The sequence below is a fragment of the Sturnira hondurensis genome, unplaced genomic scaffold, assembly GCF_014824575.4.
Source record: "Sturnira hondurensis isolate 20B ecotype Veracruz unplaced genomic scaffold, ASM1482457v3 Scaffold0019006, whole genome shotgun sequence".
NCBI lineage: Eukaryota > Metazoa > Chordata > Mammalia > Chiroptera > Phyllostomidae > Sturnira > Sturnira hondurensis.
Genome location: NW_028091637.1, coordinates 9,336,828 through 9,360,391, shown reverse-complemented (window position 1 = coordinate 9,360,391; position 23,564 = coordinate 9,336,828). Strand labels below are relative to the sequence as shown.

The window sequence follows — 23,564 nt, the reverse complement described above, 5'->3', positions numbered from 1 at the left end:
ACAATGAAATACAAAATGAATTTAGGAATCTAAAGAATATTCTGAGCGAATTAGCCTATACTCCAATGTATTTAAACTACTATAATTTTGCTTTTCTGCTACAATAAAGTCACATTCTATTACGATGTTTTATTGAGGCAATCCACTGAGCCGAAATGGTGTTCTGTAAAACTGAGAAAAGTGAGAGATTATTCCTTCTCTTAATGAGAAAATTCTACAATGAAGACTCGATTAATTAAATACCACAGCTCTGTGAAGCAGGGTTTTTTTGTATGAGTCTTACCCTCATTTAAATGGAGACCAAATATTATGTGGCTAGGTGTTTTCCTCCTTGCTAATCTATAAAAAAATCAAAAAGATTCTCATTCTGGGGCAAAAAGAAGGCAAAATGGTAGGTCAAGCTGAACTAACCAAACTTCTACACACGTTCTCTAAAACCTTTGTAAAAAAAAAACAAGGACGAACACGTGTGTGATGCTCTTACTCCTTCCAAAAACAAAGATTTGTAAAAGACAACACACTTAACACAAAATTTGAATTAACTTTATTTCCCCTACAGTCAACAACTTCTCTGCATTGAATTTTAAAGCAACAAAGTAAAATAAAATCCCCAAATGACAAGGTATCAGAAATCCAGATTTAATTACACTTTATTTGTGAAAATGTTCAGCCTTTTTACTGGTCTGTAAAAGAACCATCATCTGGGTCAAAAATGAATTTTATAAATCAAAGAATATTCTACACTTTGGAAAAGAAAATCAGCAGTTACATTCTCACTGGATATTGTAAATGACACTTTTCTTCATAAAAGGTACATACTATTCTGCACTTCCCACCAAAAGCAGTGGTGTAAGTTATGCTTGTTTGTATAAAAAAGTTCTATCCTGTGGCAGGAAAAACCTTTTCTCTTTCACTTTTACTAAACAATGAGAAAATTTTCAAGTCTATATAAAGTTGTCTATAAGCTGGAAAGTGAACATGTTCAATCTCCATTTATATTTTAGTGCATTTTTTGACAACTGTCACATCTTTTAAGAAAATCCTAATAGCATTAAAGAGTGTTTCATCAAATGCTTAAGGGATTAAAACAATATGGAACAGAGAACAAAATCGTTGTGATTGATGCAACTGTTGTAAGAGAAGTCCAGGCAAAGTTTACAAATCCTTTGTCATTCTGAAGAGTCACAGAAAATGAACTTTGGACCCCTGTCCACTCACTTTGTTTTCTCCTCAATCTTTTACATGTAAACATAGTGCTAACCTCAGTACTGAGGTACAAACCCCATCCTGACAGGCAACAATCTGTGCAGTTGCCACGATCTCCAAAGGATATAAATTTAGCCCTTGAATGAACAATGTATGAGATCTACGCCGTAAGTACCTGGTGAAAACAACTGCTGACAGCAGCAATATCATGTCAACATAAAAAACTATTTGAATCAATTAGTGACTCAGAGGTTCATCTTTGAAACAGCAGCTTCTTCTCAGAGCAAAAATAGTAAGCACTAGAAAATGTACATTTGATGAAACATTCTTTGCACTGAAGAAACATGAAAATAAATATAATTCAAAGAAGTATAATTATGTTTCTAATACCTCTTTCTCAGACCTGTACTAGTTTACTGGTTCAAGAAGCTCATCACACTTTGTCATTTGTAATTTATATATTGCTATTTGGGTAATTCAAATAAAATGCAGGTCTTGTAAAAGAATAAAAACATTAACAAGTATGCATGTGCCAGGGACCCAATTAGAGGATTCTTTGGTGCAATTAGTCCAAATTCTCAGATTTGAAGGATAATATGTACCAGTAAAAGAAAAACCTGCTGTCAGACATTTACAGCAGCGCTCTGTCTTGCTTCACGTTAGAAGTCGAAAACAGCTGTTCTCAATAAGCCAATTTTATTTTTTAAATCAGGTATTGCCAGAAAATTTTGTACGTTAACCTGGATCAGCGACAGTTCTGTACCCTCTGTTGCCGTGAAACAGGACATGAGTTAAAGGCAAAGACCGGTTCTCACAAAGACAACTGCTTCAAGTTAGGAACCAGAACAGTGTTATTTAAACAGTCTTCTTAGATATTCTCTTGCCTTTCTTTAAAACAAGCTTATTTTTAATGTAGCCACGCTTCCTTTTCGTAGTCTAAAAAGAAAACAACACATGGTGTTAGTACACGCTTCCTACAAATTAAAAAATACACATAACATGGTTTACTGCATGGTGAGGACGATTGCCTTAATAAGCCCTTCACTCTTCTTATAGCTGGATTCTTTGAACAGTGAGTACCACTGTTCTGTGCCAAGTATGCTGAAAGACCCAAGAGAAACCGGACTAGGTCCCTAGCTTTAAAATAAAAGGAGTACCAGAGCATTTCTCAAATGCATATCACACATTTCTCCCCACCAGGCAAATGAACCCCCATCCCCTCTCTGTGTTACAAGTGTTTAAAAATACTTAGTTGTAATAACTACATTTCCAGACATGAAAGAAGATAACACTAAAGAATCAGAAAATGTTAATGCTGTTCCTGGGTTAGCCTCCAAGAATTAGTAGCTCTGTGTCAGAAATACAAAGTAAGTACCTTTGTACCTACCTACAAAAATGAAAAGCAAATAAAATTACTTGACACATTCTCCAATTTAGGTAGAAAAATAGCACTTAAAAATGAAACACAAAATGAGAACCAAACACCTAGGGGAAAACCCCGTAACATTCCTTTACTTTCATAGATCTTAACAATAAATTTTTCTTAACACCCTGCATCCCATTAAAATACTGTCAACAGATGTTTTCTAGTATAAGAAAAAACAAATTAGTACAACAAATTACTATAAATGTGGTGGGAGGAATTACTGCAAAAAGGTTTACAATGTTAGAATCCTGCAAGGTAAATCATATAGGAACACATGTCCATCAATCTGACATATCCACAGATACTAATAGTAAATTTGGGGGGAAACAATTAGTTTAATGTACCATCAGACCACTGGGTTAGCAGAGGTGTAAGACTCAAGAGACTGACCCCTAAATTCAACCTGCACACTTATATACAACTCTTGGAGGAAATTTCAGAAACCTAGGGTATATCCTGTATTATGTACATTTATTTATGAAGTTCAGTTTTAACTGATTTATATTTTTTCTAACAAGGCAAAGAACACAAGGCAAAATGCAATCCTTATTAAGGTTACAAGAATTAGCTGCTGCTAGCTTGTTCACAATGTATGTTACCTTATTATTAGCTTACTTAAAGCAAAAAGTAAATAAATTTGAGGATACAATTTAAAAAAATTCAGCCCAGGTCAAGGAGCTAGTTTCTTTATCACCATTACCTACAGATTCTAACACGACACCTTTTCTGACTGATCATGTAAAATGGCCCAGGACAATACAAAGCAGGTAAAAGCGGTTGGGCCCCCGAGGTGTTTTTGCTCTGTGGGCAGTGAGCCTGGCCGAGTCTCGTCTGTAGGCCCAGACTACAGTTCCTAGGGCCTCAGCCACATCATCTTTGCAGCGGTAGGAAAGCTCCCAGAATGACTGCTGCACTCTTACCCCCACCCCTAGAGTAGAAACCAGAGTGCAGAGAGGAAAACAAAGAAACAACAAGCATTGCTCTCGTGCTAGAACAAAACAGAAAACAGAAAGCCGTGGAAACCAGAAATTCAAAACCATGTTGTTGACTACTAGAATATATGTTTTGGGCATATAGGACAGAGTATAAAAATGAGTAATTTTTATATATCCATTCACTTATTTATTTGGGGGAAATGATGGGAGACAAAAGAGGTTAGAGTAATAAGAAAATTCACTATCATCATTTAGATAAGTTCAATGGCATTGTTTTTCAGAAAAAGTAGACTTCAACTGGGCTAAGATGGTCTAAGAACAAACTGCCTTGAGAGTAGCAGCATTTGCTTTAACTTCTGCACTGATGTGACTCACCAGTTTCTCCTACCACACGCCTGTGAGAAACCAGATCATTTGATTTGTCATTTGATGTAAAGACGAGTAAGTGAATTTTATATGACCAACATAATGAGTGTCAGCTGTATGACATTTAAATATGACAAATGAGGGTAATCTGTATCTGGCATAGAAAGTATTCACTTAAAACATTTTTATTTATACATCACACTTTTATAGCACAAATTAAAATAACCTATACTCTGAATACATCTGAAGCATATTTGAAGTAATGTAACAGAATGAGATAATTGCTTCAGTGATTTAAAATCAGTAGCACCCCCCACCCCCCAGTTTTGGTTATCCTTGGTCTAAAATATTACATGGAAAACTCCAAATTTTGTGCCATTCTGAGCGGTGTGATGAAATCTCATGCCATCTACTCTGCCCCCAGGTGCACGGGTCACCCACCTGTCCAGCACCTCCATGCTGCACGCCTCTCCTACTTTGAGTCACTTAGTAGCCACCCAGGTTATCAGACTGACTGCCATGGTGTATCACATGCTTGTGTTCAAATAACCCTCATTTGGCTTAATTACGGCCCCAAAGCACAAGAGCAGTGATGCTGGCAACTGGGGTGTGCCAAAGAGAACCCTTGTGAAGTGCTTCCTTAAGTGAAAAGGTATGTATGTGTAGGGGTAAAAAAACCATAGTATATAAGGGTTTGGTACAGGTCTCCTCTGGGGTTCTTCCTTTGTCCCCAAAGACAAGGGGAGAATACTGTAACTGACGCGAGCAGTGTAAACCCAAGCATCTTTCTAGACTTAAAACTGAAAACAGCCTAATAATAATTAGTATTTCAAGGATAGCTCCTTAAAATACAACCTAATATTCCACAACTACTTATTATTTGCCATTTCCCACAGAGGGCAACCTATATAAATTCTCCTTTTTAGTAGTCTTTACTAGCAAAGATTGTATGTATTTGGCTTAAGTGAGCAATAATGACCTCCGATAATATACTTTATATCTTATTAAATATTTATTACAAGAGGACTGTAATAGTCTCATCATCATAATTCCTTCCTACAAGCTTGGTCATAATTACAGTTAAAAAGAATTATCTTAAGATAAATGATTTTTTTTACTCTGGACTCAACCAACTCAAGTTTATTCTTTATTCAATCATTAATAAAGTAACATTATAATAATAGAACATGAAAATGCAATACAAATTTACTTTGACCACAAGATCAGGAACTGACCATAACTGAGTGTTTAGCATTCTTACTTTCACAAAGGTTCAGAAAGTGATGGCCACAGACACATCTTACTTTGCAAACGGGAATTAGAAAACTAAAGCCAGAAAGCCTTTGGAAAAGTCTCAGCTTGGTTCACTGATAACCGCTATGCTATCCAGAAAAAGTTGCTGGTTGGTCTGTCTATCTGCCCCTAACAGACTAGCTTGATATTTACTTTGTACATAAGCGTTAGTTTCTATAAGCTTGGCAAATGGACATTTATTGGCAATTTTCAATCATTATTTTTCAGACAACTAACATGACTTCACTTGATACGTACCTTCTTTGACAAATACTTCTGTTTTGGGAAAATGTTGGTGACTCTAGGTTTGTGGTCTAGTGTCTCCCTGTTATCAGGTGCTTTCACTTTATATATCCTTACAAGCCAGTGTTCTGATGTAAAGGCCTCCTCCAAATGCTTGAATTTAATGTCCTTGTTTCCAATCTCAGCATTACGTGTTCGGTCAAAACCTGGGGGTGTACGAAAATCCAGCTGCAAAAGTGACCGGACTGGATGTTAACCACATTGGAAAACATTCGGTATTAGAAGGTAGTAAATGTTATCATCAGAGTAAAACTCTCTCACTTTATACTAGGAAAACAGAATAAGAGTAATGTTTCATAACAGCTGACATATGCCGCTAATTAGATAGGAAAAAATCAGGAAGAAAGAAACTAAATACATCAGAATCAGAACTTCATGGAATCCTTGAGTGAATGAGAAGCCTGAAGGTACAAAAACACCAAAACACCAAATAAAATCCATCAAAGCCCTTTTTATCGGTATATGGAGAGAAAACACAGAAGGGACTTTTCTGCGTTGGTCAGGGTCTTGCACTATCTATTCTCTTGGCCTGCAAGTCCCTCATTTAGCTCTCCTGCATGGCCAGCTCCCCTTTCTATCCTTTGGTTTCAGCCCAAGTACCATCCTTTCAAGGAAGTATTTTTTTAAAGAAAAAAATTAAAAGACACACTTTAATCTGATATAAAATTAGGTCAGTCATTAATGTATAAACTTATTTACTTTATTTTTAAAACTTTGTTATTTTACCAACTATTATTGATTTATATAACCCCAAAACATTTTCTTGAGATGGGACATAGAAAAGTGTACTCCACTATTTTCTTATCTTTCGCTCTACGCTGTTCATTGCAAAAAGTTTTTATTTTTAAAATTACCTGTATCCTCCACTACGATATTAGTTGTATTACAACTTTATCTTATTCAGTGTGGCTTTACTTCCCCTAGTGTTATTTGTTAAATAAATGCACAAGCATACTACATCCTGAAAGTGGGAACTGTAAATAAAGGTTAACAAGGCAAAGCAGGGGAGGATTTGAGGATTTAAGAGAGGAGAACTTGGGGGGAGACAAGAACTTAAGAAATTCTCAGACTAAGTTTATGTGACACACAGAGCATAAGTGAATTAAAGTTTAAACAAAACTAAATCTACTCTAATGAGGAAATTACTTGTTCATGCTTATCTATACAACGGAATATACTTCATCTTAATCATTATTTTTCCTCAGTAAAAAAAGGCATCAAAATGAACACATGCTAGAAGCATGGCCTAACATTGCTGATAAACTTAAAAGACAGAAAGGAAACTCTTTGCTGCTACCAGTGTGAACGAAGAAACTTTGACCCATGTTCTGAGTCAGCTAATTATCATGGCTTAACGGCTTCTTTCTTATCGTGAGTTTAGAAAGTAGGCAGTGGACTTCAGGAATCAAAAACACAAACAAAACCCTAAATTTAGTAGTAAAATTAGTGTCTATTTTTTAAAGCCACCTCCAGAGTAATTCCAAGTCAATAGAGATAAACATTATCTTGATGCCTGATATCTGTATAAAATTAAACAAGCAATTTTTCCTCTGCCTCCTAGTATCAACTTAACCAAAATGCGATATGGAATAAAGCAGTTTTCAATGAAATCTTGGTGTGAAGGTTTAATTTTGTATTATAGCCATGCAATCTAAGAACCATACATTGCCTTAGAAATAAAGTCTTCAGTCCAGCCCTTGTTGTATACAGACAAGGAGGGGAAAAAAATACAGGGAGGATGTGACTTGTTCAAGGGTTGCACGACTTGACCGAATCAGATCTAAAACCTGGGTACTATGACAGGAAGTCCAATGTCTGTTCTTTCTGCCACAATACCTCTTTACACATTCACTCATTCATTTCATGGGCCCTTAACTTTTGTACTACATCTTTCTAATTTTCTAGGAACCTCTACCCCACATAGTCCTAGCTATCTGTGGTGATGAGAATAGGGACAGAATGCATATCTGAAGTGTCCATACAATTCAACTTTTTAATTTCAGGTTTCCCCCCACAAAGCACCAAAGTAATTTACCTCAGATCACAGTTTCCTCAGCTGGAAGACCTATTCTCGGAAGAAGACTATCTTCAAAAGCATGATGCCAAAAGGTGGAATGGCTAGCAAGGCCTGGATCTGAGCCTACTGTCAATTAATACTTTGGAAATAAACCTCTGACCTAACATATTTTCCTCATTTTTCACATATAAGTTTCAGAAATCTAAATTTAATGGGTAGGGGGAGAATTCAGGTGGAAATTTTAGATAAGCTCATTTTTCTTTTTCTTCACCCTCACCCAAGGACATGTTCATTGATTTTAAACAGAGAGGGAGAGAAAAAGAAACACCAATGTGTGAAACATCAACTGGTTGCCTCCCACGTGAGCCCAGACCAGGGATGTAACCTGCAACCCAGCACATGTCCTGACAGGAAGCCGAGCCTGCAGCCTTTTGGTGTGTAGGACGATGTCCCAACCAACTGAGCCACCCAGCCAGGGCAAGTACATTTTTCCTTATAGCACAACCAAAACATCATTATCTTGTTTTCTAGAGGCAAACAAGACTACTTTCTAAAAAAATTCTCACCTGAGGATAAGTTCATTGATTTCAGAGAAAGGAAGGGGGGAGAGAGAGAGAGTGTGAGAAACATCAATGTGAGGAAGACACACCATTTGAATGCCTTCTGTACATGCTCCCACCAGTGATTGAATCTGCAACTTTTTTGGTGTAAGAAACAACGCTGTAATGAACTGAGCCACCTACCAAGGTAAGACTACTTTTAAAATATTCCTTAAAAAAATTATAGAAAAAACTATTAACTAACCTGCATTTCTCCAAATCTGTAATATGACATTTTATACATAAGGCAATTCAATAAAGTGGGAGAGCCTGCTTTGTCTACACGAAATTCTCCTTGTGGGGTGAAATAGTCACTTTCCTATAGGAAAAAATCAGAGGTTTATGTTAATTCAACTTAACACATTCAAATTTACAGGTTCCCACTTAACTTCCCCATAAGAACTAGCTTTTGGGATATATTCATAAAGCCATATTTAGTTATGTTTCAAACAAATATTGTATCAGACAATTATTTTACAAACTTAATGTGATCCCTAAAAAAATCACAAAAAACTATCATTAGTGGTTTTTTAATCTTTTTTTCCATTGCTGAGAGAGAGAGACAGACAGACAGACAAAAACATCGATTGGTTGCCCCTTAACTCCCCAACCTGAGACCAAACCCGCAACCTAGATATGTGCCCTGATCAAGGATCTAACAGGCAACCCATTGGTTTATAGGATGAAGGTCCAACCAACTAAGCCATACTGGCCAGAGTTATCATGATGGCTTTTAAAAGCCAAGTCCAGAGATCATTCATAAAAAATAAATGAGTAAGAACACACAGAAAAAGAATAGTATTGTTTTCTGGAGTGAGGAAATCAATCCTACCAGATTATAACCATGATGTAAAACCTCAATATATAATGGTACCAATACCATGGCTTTAATACCGGGTAGATTTACTTTCTCCAACTGACTCCATTACCCCTTTTCAGAGTTTTCTTAAATTGTTCTTTATCTTCCCATATAAACTCTAAAATCAATTCTTTAGTTGGGGAAGAGAGTGTTTAAGAAAATCCCATGGTAGTTTTTATTGAGATCTCATGAAATTTATAAAGTGACCTATACAAAGTCCAATTTGGCACTATAAATAGAAATTCCTAGTCTAGGAATCGACCTTATACAGATACTTGTACATGGACAAAATGAGCATAGAAGTTCCTTATTGTTTGAGACTAAAAACTGGAAACAACATAAATATCCACCGATAGGGACAGGTTAAATATATCATGGTGCACACACACAATTGTGCCAATGTAAAACAAAAATAAAAACCAAACGAAACCAACCCCCCGCCAAAAACACACAAACACCAAATCCCAACAAAAAGACTCTCCATATTCTAATATAAAAAACCCTCCAATGTATATTGTGAACTGAAAAAAGCAAGAACAGTGTGTATAAGAATCATAAGAAAATAAGTGATTATCATGAACTCTTTTTCTGGGTTTTTGTTGGGGGTGGTGGTAAACTTACACTGTATATCCCTTTATATTATACTTTTGAACCATGTGACAGTATTCTCTATTCACAAAGTTTAAAAACACTGTATTTTAAAAATTCAGAAATTTAGAATTTCTATATAAATGTTCAAAGGATATGTGGATCCATCACATGTCAGTTTTAACACTGTGAAAGGAAATCCAAGCGAAAATCATACCGTATTTTGCCATGTATTATGTGTTCCTGTGCATAATGTACACCCCATTTTTGTGTGCATTACCAACAGGATGATTATACCCATCGTATGTAATCATTATACCCATGAATAATGCACATCCTTATTTTTCCTTCAAAAATTCGGGCAAAAAAGTGCACATTATACACAGCAAAATACAATACTGTATAACTGAGACTCCCTAGGAGCTCACGACTGAGTGGGCGTGATACGATAGAATCTATCTATAAAATTGGCTGTATATGTGATTTCATGACAAGTATAGATATGCATGTACCAGAGAAGGGCTTCTAGAGAGGTGACAAATGTGTGACAGGGAAGCTATCCCAAGAAAAGGAAAATTATAAACACCATGTGTTAGATGAGTCAAGGAAAGAAACCACAGGGCAAATTTCACCGATAGCTTGCATAGATAGTTGACAGAGTGGGGAAAAAGCTAACCGAGGGACAAGAAGGCAGGAAAGGAAAAGTGAAGTATTATGGGGTTAGCATTGTGAGTGAAGGAGTTTGGATTTTACACCATTACTTTATTATGGAGATTATTACATACCAGCCACTAGGCTGAGGTTTCACCTATAGTCTCAAAACAGCGCTACAAATGAATCATTTCTGGCATCCTAATGAGTGATAATTCGAGGCTGCCTTAATCACCATTGTAACACCAGAACCTAGAACAAGAACTTGGGCTCAAAGCATATAATGCTGACTGGCAAAAAAAATAACTTGCCCATAGCACCAAGCTCACCATGGCTGGGTTTAAGTTTTAACTGATGTCTGTCTAGTTCCAAGGCTTTTTCCTTAATCAATTTAAGGCTTTCAAACTGTAAAATGTCGTGATCAATGAATGTAATGTTAGACTGGGAGAGAAAATACGACTAAGGCAAACACAGCAATTTTAAGGTTACTATTCTATTTCTGGCTCATCATCGTAAGGGTTAGTAACAGAGGAAGCAATGGAAAGAAAGGACAGAACTGAGAGGCTACGAAGGGGTCAAAGCAAGAGTCTTGACAAGGGATTGCTTGAGGAGAGAACGGAAATATCAGGTATTGATTTCGAAAGTTTTAAAACTGAGAAAATGCTTATAGTAAGTATCTTACTTAATATTAAAGTCAGAGTGAGAGTCTAATTTGGGGGATAAAATAATGAAAACAAACATCACACAATTAGCAAGATAAGACAACTACCTGGACAATGTGAGCTCTTTTACACATCTGAACTAACAGTTTCTTACCCGAATGTCTTTCGGATGTTCCCCTTCAGCTATCCTAACCATCCAGAGAAACTTGTTGATGTCATCACCCGAATAGCCAATAACCCCTCCAAAAATAACCAAAACGTAATCTACATCCAAACTCCTCATGATTTTATAAGCTGCTGTTTCATTTGAAGACATAGCTTTCCCCACCTACAGAAAAAAATGAGAATGTGTGCTTAGTCCAATAATATGCTAAAAAAAGAAAAAAATGTATAGTTTTATCTAAGATAGAATGTACCTCAAATTGCGATTTACATGAAATTAAGAAGCCACCTCACTCGCTATAACTATATAGCAGAAATGTCAAAATCAGAATACATATTCTAATATTTTGCTAATAATTGTTTCATGACATTAGCATTTTAATATAAAAGCAGTCAAGCTTAAAAGGAATAGAATTTCTCATGACCTTGAGGCCAGGTATGACCAGCAATCTTAGCTAGCACCAATACATTATTCTCCTCAGTCTACCAGACATCTGATGATTAGCTACAACACTAAAACAAATCAAACTAATCTGGTTAAAACCTAGTGTCTATTTAAAATCTTTTAAAAAAACCAGAGGTGATTACCTTAATTCATATAATTACTTAATCATAATTTAAATACAATGCATGTTTTACATATTTACAAATAATTATATGAATTTATAAAATGGAGACAAGTCAAATTTATTGCTTTAAAAATTTCAGATTTTGTCCAATTCTCCAATGAGCTAGTGTCATGATGTAACATGAGATCTGCCAGAAAGCAGCTTACAATTCTGAATAATACTTAAATACCATTCTTAAAAACAAATATGCATAACTCAAGCACACTTTATGGAATGAATACATAAAAAGAATTTTTGATAATTTAAACAAGCAAAGAGTACTTGTACCTACATCCATCCTTTTTAATCACAAGCAAAGCCTGATTGCTAAGTAGTAGAGATTTATAAGTCTGATCTTTTGTTTATCGAATTCTTACCAGTGCTATGTGGCTGTTGTTCCAGGTGTTATTATCCACCAAAGTAGTTCTATTAGCCATTCCAGCTATCTGATAGCCATAATCCCACCAAGACATCACTCGGGCATGTTCATCTGTATTTTGCCTTAGCCAAAAGTAAGCTTCTCTAAAATCATCTAAGATATTCCTGGTGCTGAAAAGAATCACAATATTCTTTTAAATAAGATCTTATAAATGTGAAGAGGGTAACTTAAAATCCTGACTTGGTAAACCACTGAATTCCACATTTTAAGGATGGTCTTTGAAACTGCCAGTCTACGAGCACCCAAATGAAGTAGAAGCTGAGGTGGCAATATATACAATTAGCTCCTCTTCAATTTTTGCTGCAGCATAATTACCTAGAGGGTTTTATTAGACCACAGACTGCTGAGCCCCACCCCTAGGCTTCTGATTCAATACACCTACATGGGGGCAAAGATTTGTATTTCTAACAGGCTTCTTGATAATGATGTTGCAGTACAGCAGGTTCTTGAATAACATTCCTGATAAGTTATAAGTTGATGAGATGTGATAGAAACTGAACTCTTGTTCAATTAGCCTATGGTAAAATTTGTTTCATTATATTTTGTTTTGTTTAAAATCACAGAAGCTATCCACGATGTATTGAGAACTTTATGTCCAAGGACTGCATTTTGAGAAAAACTAATGTTTTGAATATGTTTTGTATATGTTATGAATGCAAAGACATTCTGGACAAGGGCATGAAATATCATCACTGCTACCCACATCTACTGGGGGGGGGGGCAGTAGAGAAAAAGGCCACAAGAAAAACGTGGTGGATTCTAATGTAGAGTCTCACATTATCTTTTTGAATTATTAATTACTGAGACAGAAAAAAAGGGGACAGGTATAATATCCTTTTGTAAACAAGTTATTTTCTTACCCATCATGATTGTAAGAGGCGAGGACCACACTTGGACTGGAGTAGGCATTGCTTGTGACCCAGGTACAGTGGACTGCGAACATCATCAATAGCATCAGCATCAACATGGTGACAATGCTTTTTATATTAGGACCTAATCCCTCTTCAGTTTTTTCCTGTTCAGTTACATGTTTCCTCACTTTACCTGCCTGAAGACACAAAAAATGATTAGACAAATTCATCATTTAATGTGCTTCAGAGGCATTCAAGCAGAAAAGTTAGGAGAATGTTAATCTATTAATTTAATTACTTGAGAAGAAAACTGTGTAACCATCAAGTAGTCTTATGTGAGTGAAACAATATTTTCTAAAAATTAGTAAGGTAGATTCTTAAGTCAAATGCAAATAAGGAGATTTCCTAGGACTAGACCCAACCCAGGAGCTGGTCACAGACCCAGTAAGAAACTGCTTTCGAACTGAGCAGTCCTTATGTTTTACTTAAATACAAAGGAAATAATAACCAAATGGCCTCGCTCTGGCAAACTTTTCTTACAAAATCTGAATTCCTCATCCTGAAAATGACACTATCCAGCTATAATCCAGACCATGCAGAACTTTAGGACCCAAAAAATGCATTATCAGAATCAAACTCCCAAATTCTAAACCTCAAACCAATAGACTTGTTAATTTAAAATTAATATTATATTTTTGAAAACAATTTTTAAAAACCAAAAATGCAGAAGAGAAAACAGAACCAAATCAGAAATTCCAAATTGCAAGGTTAGACTAATCCTGAGAAGTATCACTACTTATCTGTATTTAAAAATCTAGTTAATACTCAAATAAAATTTAATGTCACCCACGACAAGTGCCCTAATTCTTACAGGCTTTTCCACCTTTGCTCCATATACCTTGCTGTTACCTGAGAGATTAAAGTAAGTTACATTGTGTGGACCAACCGGCTATCCCAACAAACTGGAGGCTTTTCCCTCCTTCCCGCCCCGCTTCCTATGAGGCACTTATCCCCTTTATTTTACCATCCAATCAGCCAAATATTTTTAAAGTTTACATTGAATATGAACTTCAAGGAGAAGCACTTGTGCACATGGTTTCAGAAGGGTTTATAATGTTCAATTTTATATTTTATGTCGTTTACTAGAGCACTAGGGTTTTGCTCTCAAAAAGTGGAGTTTTAGATGAAACCTAACCAAAATGAAATGAGAATCCCTACCCTGATTACATTGTATTTTCTTATTCTGAGCTAAAAGGCCAACCAGAAATGGCAGTTTGTCTAAATTCTGTTTAATCACATTTCTTAATATTTATAGTTCTTACTGTGGTAGAAAAATAAAGCACATAAAACTTTTAAAGGCCTTACTTTAGATTCCCCACCTTATCATACAAATTTCCTGGGTTCCTTTTGTCATCCTCATCACTGCTGTCCTCCACAGGCGGGTTTTCCCGTTTCATGTCATCCCCCAAATAGTGCTCAAAAACATTGGAGAAGGCAATTGCAGACAGCATGCAGACGACTGGAGTCAAAGTCAACATCAGCCGCACCATCACTCCAGCAAAGTAGACAGCGCTGATTGCATACAGAGCAACTGCAAAGACAAATTCTCTTACAACACTTCAGAAAAAAAAATGTTCACAGGGAACTGAACTAAATATTTAATACCACATTATAAACCAAATCTAAAAATAGACATCTTACCAAAGAGCTAATTGTTTTTGAATTGATAATACTGACACCAAATGATCTAATAGTTGTATTTGGAAATTATAGTTAATGTTGACTAAACACTATCAACAATTTAGAGAAATATATCATGATTTAAATTTAATTATAGTTATATAGGGCACTAAATTAATTATTTGTCAATAGGATCACATATTAGAAAATCCATAGTGGATGGATAAAAACATACTTGAATTTATTATCAAGTAAAGTAAATTTATAGAATCAAATAAAGTCTGTGAAAAGTTAGTACCAATATCTGGCATAAAGCTTGCTTTGAAGTAAAAATAGGACAAGTATTTATTAGCCAAAGGAGGAACTTTTAAAGTTACTGATAAGACTTGAAAAAGTGTGAAAGTATTTTCCAAAAGCCGACACTTCCACATAATATGCTAACCACAGGGAAAGCCTCTGCCAGTTCAGGGTGAAGGCTATATAACTTTATAAAGTCAATAAGTCAGTTGAGCTTCCATTTCATGTGAAACTAATTAAAATCTAATTTCCTGACTAAAAAATACATTGATTATACCATGTTCTTAACTGTATAGCTCAATAAATTTTTACATATGCACAGCACTGTATATGTAAAAATTACTACCACAGTGAAATACAGGACCTCAGAAGGATCCCTGATGCCTTTTCCAAGTCAGTTAACTGTCCTCCCTTCCATGCCTATTAAAAGGGTAATGAATATTTGGACATTTAAAGCATTAATTTATTTGTCCTATTTTTAACCTTCTTAAAAAAATCCTATAAAAACATTCTCTTTTGTACTTGCCTTTTAAATTTACCTCTTCTATTCTTTCATTAATAGCCGTGTTTTATGTATTGTACAAATATATCAAAATTTATTTATCTCTTTTACTGCTAATAACTTTTGGAATGTTTCTGATTAAGGGGCTATTATGGATAAAGCTGCTACATGCATTATTAAACATGTCCTTTGTTGGATATACGCATTCACTTCTCTGGGGATTAAGATTGCTAAATCATGAGGTGGGTAATATGTTTAAACCAAATCCTTTTGAATGATGGGCTATAACATCGCCTCCTCCAGAGGCACTGGTCTATACAGACAAGAAGGATGTGTCATCCTTTGGTTAGAACTCACACAGGTGCTATTTTTCCCTTCTGACTACACTCTGGAATAGGAACTTGAGTGTCACTCATTGTACAGATCCCACACTTGTATAAGTTGAAGTCCTGGTACTACAAATTATTTACTTGTGGGACTCTGTATATGTTGCTTTTTTTCAGTTTCAGTTTTTATCATATGCAAAACAGCCACAACATACTTTTTGTGATGACTGATCAATGAGGTCTTTGGTATCTACTTATTTCGTCTATATATATTTGATGTTAGACCCTAAAAACTTGCCTATAAAGTAGTTTGGATTTCTAAGTCTTGTTAGTTGAAAATTTACACAAAATTATCAGTAAAGAAGGTGTTTACTTAAAGGTGACCCTTATTCCATTAAAAAGTGTGCTTTGCACTGGAATTTCAATGATGGACACCCCTGTGAACTTCTTCCTACTTAATCAGATGTAACTTAGAAAGTTAAGTCAAGACCATCCTGTCAACAAAGTTATCATTTCCAATTCTTAGCCAAAGACCTTTCAGAAAATGTAGAAAATGGAATGAAATATTTATATATTAGTCCTAAGTCAAAAGAGTTAATAAAATATATATAATGCAAATTCACTGGGTTTTTCTTAAGATTTATGCAAAATAAGAAATTTATCTTGACTATGCAGAGTCAGGCAAAGAAGAACAAAACTTTGAAGTGATAATGTTAATAATAAAAATAACTGTTCCAAGTGTAAGTATTAATTAAAAATCTTACCAAATACTCTTTCATCGTTGATATTTTTAATGCAGAACCATAGGCCTGCTGGGAAGGTACACACAAGAATATGCAGATCAAAGAAGAAAGACACCCAAGTCGTAGGCTGATGCTCAGACACTGATGCAATAATTGGAATATGTATTTTTGCATACCTGGTATTCAAAGAAGTTAATATTTAAAGTTAAATAAAATCCTTTTTAGAGAGAAAATTTTGATTATAGATACAGTTCTTCTTTTCCATCCCTTCTCACTTACAAATATATTCAAACATAACCCATTCTATTGGATATAAGTCTGGTCCACACTGATAAAATTAAAACTAACATGCCATCCCTAAAACTTGAAAAAGTGTTGGTTCTTTTAATACAAAAGTCTTTGCTCAAACAGGAATCTGTTCTGCAGTTTAACTTAGCATCTCCTACATCTCATCACCTTCTGGGGACTTAGTACTCACAGAAATACCTTATCCACCCCAGCTGATGTGGCTAGTGGATTGAACACTGGATTGGGAACTAAAGGGTCAACTCCAGTCTGATTCCTGGTCAGGGCACATGCCTGGGTTGTAGGCCAGGTTCCCAGCAGGCGGCATGCAAGAAGCAACCACACATTGATGTTTCCCTCTCCTTCTCCCTCCCTCTCTCTCTAAAAATAAATAAAATCTTTAAAATATATGTACTTTATCTATTAAGATATTGCATAGCCACAATACCTACTTAACAAGGCAATGGCATAGAGGTGGTGAGGGAAATGGAAAGGACAAGACAAATTATTCCTAAAATGCCCTGAGATTCCAAAGTAGTCCATTAAAGTTTAGAGAGCAAGAATAAGTATGACTGACAAAAATTTAACCTAGCAATATACCTAATCAGAATACTGTCGGACTTCTGGTCAAGATGGAGGTGTAGGTAGACACACTGTGCCTCCTCACACAACCAAAATTAAGGACGACAAAAATTCAGAAACAAACCACCACCACCAACAACAAAAAACAACAACCAGAAATGACAGAAAACTGAACTGTATCGAAGTCCAACAACCATTCATCCAGACCAGTAAGAGGGGCGAAGGCGGCGGAGAGGGGTCACAGTAGGGAACAGTGGTGGCTGGCAGACTAGGCACGCAGGTGGGGGTTGGCAGACCCCAGGCGTGCAGGTGGCAGCTGGCAGACCCAATGAGGCACACAAGGCAGATGGCTGACCGTGGTCACATTCATGTGCAGATAAACCAGATGAAAACAGGCAGCAAGACTGACTGCATACGTAACCAGGGCCCCAGTGCCAGGAGATAAAGCCTAAAAGCACTGATTGAAAACATTTGTGGGGGTTGAGATGCCAGGAGAGACTCCCAGCATCACAGGAGAGTTCACTGGAGAAACCCACAGGGTCCTAGAACGTACACAAGCTCACTCACCCGGGAACCAGCACAAGAAGGGCCCAATTTGCTTGTGGGAAGCGGCAGAAGGGACTGAAATCCGAGAGAGAGAGAGAGAGAGAGAGAGAGAGAGGGAGGGAGGGAGGGAGGGAGGGAGGGAGGGAATGAGCGGCGAGTGTGTGAGAGCAAAGCAAGTGTCATTGTTCCCTCTCTAACCCTGCCCCCACACACAGTGTCACAACCCAGTGACTGGGTTACCCCACCCTGGTGAACACCTAAGGCTCTGCCCCTCATTACATAGAAGGTGTAACCAGCCCCCCTCCCCAATGGCTCAAATGGAAGAACAGTTCAAAGCCCTACAGCCAATACATCTAAGCGACCAAGAGATAGCCAATCTATCAGATGCACACTTCAAAGCACTGGTCATCAGGATCCTCACAGAATTGGTTGACTTAAGTTGCAAATTAGACGAAAAGATGAAGGCTATACTAAGTGAAATGAAGGAAAATGGACAGGGAACCAATAGTGATGGGAAGAAAACTGGGATTCAAATCAATGGAGTAGACCAGAAGGGAGAAAGAAACAACCAAACGGAAAAGAAGGAAGAAACAAGAATTCAAAAAAAATGAGGAGAAGCTTAGGAACCTCCAGGACATCTTTCAATGTTCCAGCATCCAAATTATAGGGGTACTAGAAGGGGAAGAGGAAGAGCAACAAGTGGGAAAGTTATCTGAATAAATAATAAAGAAGAACTTCCTCAATCTGGCAAAGGAAATAGACTTCCAGGAAGTCCAGGAAACTCAGAGTCCCAAAGAAGTTGGACCCAAGGAGGAACACACCAAGGCACATCATAATTACATTAGCCAAGATTAAAATGAAGGAGAGAATCCTAGAAGCAGCAAGAGATAAGGGGACAGTCACCTACAAAGGAGTTCCCATCAGTCTGTCAGCTGATTTCTCAAAGGAGACCTTACAGGCAAGAAGGGGCTAGAAAGAAGTATTCCAAGTCATGAAAGGCAAGGACCTACATCTAAGATTGCTCTATCCAGCAAAGCCTTCATTTAGAATGGAAGGACAGATAAAGTGCTTCTCAGACAAGGTCAAGTTCAAGGAGTTCATCATCAATAAGCCCTTATTATATGAAATGTTAAAGGGACTTATCTAAGAAAAAGAAGATAAAAAATATGAACAGTAAAAAGACAGCAAACCCACAGTTATTAACAACCACACCTAAAACAAAAGCAAACTAAGCAAACAACTAGAAAAGAAACAGAACCACAGAAATGGAGATCACATGGAGGGTTAGCAACAGGGGAGTGGAAGGAGGAGAAGGGGGGAAAAAGTACAGAGAATAAGTAGCACAGATGGTAGGTAGAAAATAGACAGGGGGGAGGGCAAGAATAGTATGGGAAATGGAGAAGCTAAAGAACTTATGACACATAGACATGAACTAATGGGGGAGAATGTGGGTGGGAGGGGGTGTGTAAGGTGGAGGGGAATGAAGGCGGGAAATGGGACAACTGTAATAGCGTAATCAATAAAATATATTTTAAAAAAAGAATACTGTCTACAACTGGGGATTTCCCTCAAACTGATGACCCACTGGCTGATCTTTTCAATTATGTGTCTAACTGTTGGTTTCAGTCATTGGTACATATTTGCTTATGCCCTTTAATTAGACTTTTTGCTATCACATCAAAAATTAGCTCCATTCAATAAATTGTGCTAGGTTATTTACTGGGCTATATGGGGAGTAACAAAGAAGGCAGAATAGCAGAAACAAGAAAGAGATAAATTATCAACAGAACCAGCACACTTAACACACAGATATTCTCTAATGTTAATGTTTTTTCCTTCACATCTATAGCATACGGGTTTATTACGTAGCATCTAGCCCCTTAATGACTAAAAAAAGTAAATATTAGTGGATGGAAACTTTGAATACATTGGCAAAAATAAAAATCAATCATTAAAATTACACAAATGTTATCTGAAATGTTGACAAACAAGACACTTGCCGGCCCTGGCTGGTGTAGCTCAGTGGATTGAGCACAGACCTGCAAACTAAAGGATTGTGGTTCGATTCCCAGTCAGGGCACATGCCTGGGTTGCAGGCCAGTTCCCAGCAGGGGATGATGCATGAGAGGCAACCATACATTGATATTTCTCTCCCTCTTCCCTTCCCCTCTAAAGATAAATAAGTAAAATCTTAAAAAAAAAAAAGACATTTGCCCATGTAAAACAGAAATACATGACTTGCATTCCAAACAGATATTAGAGAAAAAAATACAAGGGATTCAACATTTACCAAAGTAGTACATGGTAGATATTTAAGTGGTGTTTTAATGAAGATAAATAACTTATGTGCACTTACCCAGTGTCCCACAATGAGTAAAACCTGCCACTCCATGGTGCAATGTAACCTTAGAAGAAAAAACGTGGAGGAAAAATTAATCTGCCTTTAACTGTTTTTGTTTTATTGGCTTTATGTTCACTGTTATGGATTACTTTAACCTAATATTTTAAAATTTTGTTTTATTTGTAGGTAATAACATATTTCACAGGGCAGACAGGTAAAATATTAGTAATCAAATAAAAACAAATATCCATGGAGGTTACATCTCAAGAGAAACACAAGTTAATAGATAAAATTTTAGCAAGTTTCTCAGTTCTACCTTAAACTTCAAGTTGACTAGTAAAATAAAGCTAGATAGTAAAGAGCAGGGAATAATATTAAAGAAGGGAAGGTTGTCTAAATTATCTAATTATCTAGTATGCCAAGTTTAGATGAATTACGAAGCTGATGTTAAACATTCATGCCTTTTCCTCCTGTCAATTAATTCTTCATGATTTTATGAGCTAGGCTGGTACATTAATTTAACAGGAAGAATACCTTCAGAAAGAATTTGACCTGTTCTAGGCACTACTGAAGCCAGCATCAGAAAGTAATGTAGAATCCAGAAGTGGACTGAAACTGATTTAGCAGACTGTTTAAAAGTAAGACAATATACACACACAAGGGGGCAAGCGTGTAGCAGGTTAACACTAGAAGTGTTGAGTTTTATACAGTTGGGGCCTATTCATCTGTCAAGAGGTGCTTGAAAATGGACTGATCTTGAAGCAGCAAAATTAAGGCACTGTTTAAAAAAATCACAATTTGCAGTGCTATGCAGATTTTAGAACCATTACCTCTTATTTTCATATTTGGTACAGAATACAACCATAGTATTTGACTCCTAGGATAAATGGAACATGAACAAAATTTGTAAAAGGATTACCTTTTTGAATAACCTAGAGATAAGATTCACATTCTACAGGTGATGACACCCACCTACCTGTATAAGTCAAATAAATGACACTAAGGAACACAGCACCCGCAGCTACTGATACACCCAAAAAGAAAAGGGTCTGGAACTCCTGTTTTGTTAATCGGTCTCTCAAATACTGCAAAAAAGCATAAGCCTGCAGCAGTGCAAAGACACCTAAAAAAAAAGGTCATATAAGAGATTCTTAGAATACCAAGTATGAACACTAGCCATTTTATCCAACCAACATTTTGTCAAGTGACAGTCAATTAATACATCAAAAAAACCTGTTACATTTATATATTTTTAAATGACTGGATTCTCCATATAAAAAACCAGGGAAGAAAAACCCCATTTCAATAACCGGAGCCTATTAAACACATTTAATTCCTCCCTTTGTCCCAATTTTGGTGACATGTTTTCTAGGGGAAAAATATAGAAATATCTTTAAAAACAATCCTAAGATTTACTGAAGGAACAAATAACCTGGGTCAGGGGAATCTTACATAGAGTTATTGTTTATAGTTGAGTGATGGTATGTGACCTTAATTATACACTTATATAAGATTTTAAATCAGTAGATATAAGGGAGAGGGCAAAGATAAACAAAATTAAAGCAGTAACAGTGAAAAGTTTATTGCCAAAATGTACAAAACACAATACAAAAGCACTAGGTGTAAAACCAAAGAAAAACATGAGAAGCCAAACCCATTGGGAATATTGATATTTCTTTTAAAAAATTTAGTCATAGGGCTTATTTTTTCAAGTTACTTTTAGACTGATTAAGTATTATCAATAATTTAGATTTTAGGAAAAATAATAATAATGCATGCATACAGAGTCAGGGGATTGTGTATGACATAGCTATCTATAATTGTATAGATACAACACATAGCTATCTATATGGACATAGACATAGATATAGCTATCTACAATTGTATACAATTGAAAACTGAATATGTATTTCTCTCTCAAATTATTAGTTGGTAATTTTATAAGTCACATTAAAAATGCATGTAAAAGTATTTCACAGATTTTAAAGTGCTATATAATAATAAGTTGTGGGCTCTTAACTTTCTGGGTTATTTATTTATTTATTTAAACATTCTCACTGAGAATCTGATGATAAAAGCTATGAACATCACCTCAGAAAGTTAAGTATACTGACATTTATAAAATGTCACAAATAAAATAACTACCCATAGCCTTTGTATGGGCCATGGATCTTGAATTGAGACTCTCTAGTAAAGTTTTATTCACAGATCCCCCATTACTGCTAATTGTGATCCAGATAAATAATGGCAAAGAACTGTTTACCCGGAGAATTGTAAGACCTTCTAATAAATATAAAAGCCATTAATTCCAGTTAGTAGATGAAGAAATATTTTAGTAAGAGGTAGTTAACATAATGAAATGTTCCATCTAAATTTGCTGAAATGGAAACTGAGCATACAATACTCAGTGTACAAATACTATTTAATATTAGTTTATACAAAGCAAATATTTGCTTAATGTTTGTAAATAACATGAAATGTGCAAAAAAGATTTTTTGCCTTTTCAAAATAGCAGTAGCTGGGAAGATAGGCACTTTGGGGATCACAATAGCAAAAAATCTCAATAAAACTATGGTATTTTCATTCTACAGTGATGTTTTAGAACCACTATGATGAAAATTGAAAACAAAGAAAAGAATCACTCATTCCCTTGAAGACTGGCTAGGCACACATTCACACATTCTTTAGAAGAAGGAAAGTAAGTATTTTCCTATACCTGCAGCTGCCATGTGTTCACTTGTTCTGATTGGCTGGAATCCCACAAAAGGTATCTGCATGGATAGTATTAAACCCACAATGTAGAAAGTGCTATATGCTAAAAAGACAAAATAGGAGACAAGGATAAATTACCACTACCATTAAGTATTTAAAACATAAACGTGTACATAACTCATTTCTTTTTAGTAAAGTTTTAACTGAACTTATTTTAAGAATAGAATCTTGAAGTGACTGTTCTATTTGATACTATTTGATAGTTAATCACACATAAGAATTCTATTTGGCAATTTACAAAACTGTGATTTTAGCTACTTTATTTTGCAAGCTATCATTAAAAACAATTTAGGAGGTAACTGATCCTGCTTCCTCTCCCCCACATGGAATCTAGCTTTTTAAAATTTATCATTAATAACCACTGACACAACCCAAGAAGCTATATAATTTATAAATAAGTAAATACCATTCTTATTGCCATTAATACAAAGTATGCACGACCTAACAAATACTTACCATCATCATTATATATGAGTAGTTGCTGTCTCAAAAGCTCAAGTGTTTCACACCCTTTTTGTAGTCTCC

The 23,564-nt window shown here is 35.9% G+C and overlaps 1 protein-coding gene across 1 annotated transcript in view; it reads right to left on the bottom strand.

Moving 5' to 3' along the window:
• Positions 1 to 521: 521 nt before the first annotated feature.
• The window catches only part of STT3B (STT3 oligosaccharyltransferase complex catalytic subunit B), a 92,588-nt gene continuing 69,545 nt past the window's right edge, over positions 522 to 23,564 (bottom strand). Inside the window, exons 6-16 of the mRNA XM_037070845.1 lie at positions 22,984 to 23,082; positions 21,244 to 21,390; positions 20,283 to 20,331; positions 16,535 to 16,689; positions 14,345 to 14,556; positions 12,975 to 13,162; positions 12,053 to 12,224; positions 11,060 to 11,233; positions 8,351 to 8,464; positions 5,485 to 5,697; positions 522 to 2,142 (exon numbers count right to left, since the gene is read on the bottom strand). Coding sequence (XP_036926740.1) covers positions 2,062 to 2,142; positions 5,485 to 5,697; positions 8,351 to 8,464; positions 11,060 to 11,233; positions 12,053 to 12,224; positions 12,975 to 13,162; positions 14,345 to 14,556; positions 16,535 to 16,689; positions 20,283 to 20,331; positions 21,244 to 21,390; positions 22,984 to 23,082 — 1,604 coding nt within the window. The 3' untranslated portion in view covers positions 522 to 2,061. The remainder of the gene's footprint in view (positions 2,143 to 5,484; positions 5,698 to 8,350; positions 8,465 to 11,059; positions 11,234 to 12,052; positions 12,225 to 12,974; positions 13,163 to 14,344; positions 14,557 to 16,534; positions 16,690 to 20,282; positions 20,332 to 21,243; positions 21,391 to 22,983; positions 23,083 to 23,564) is intronic.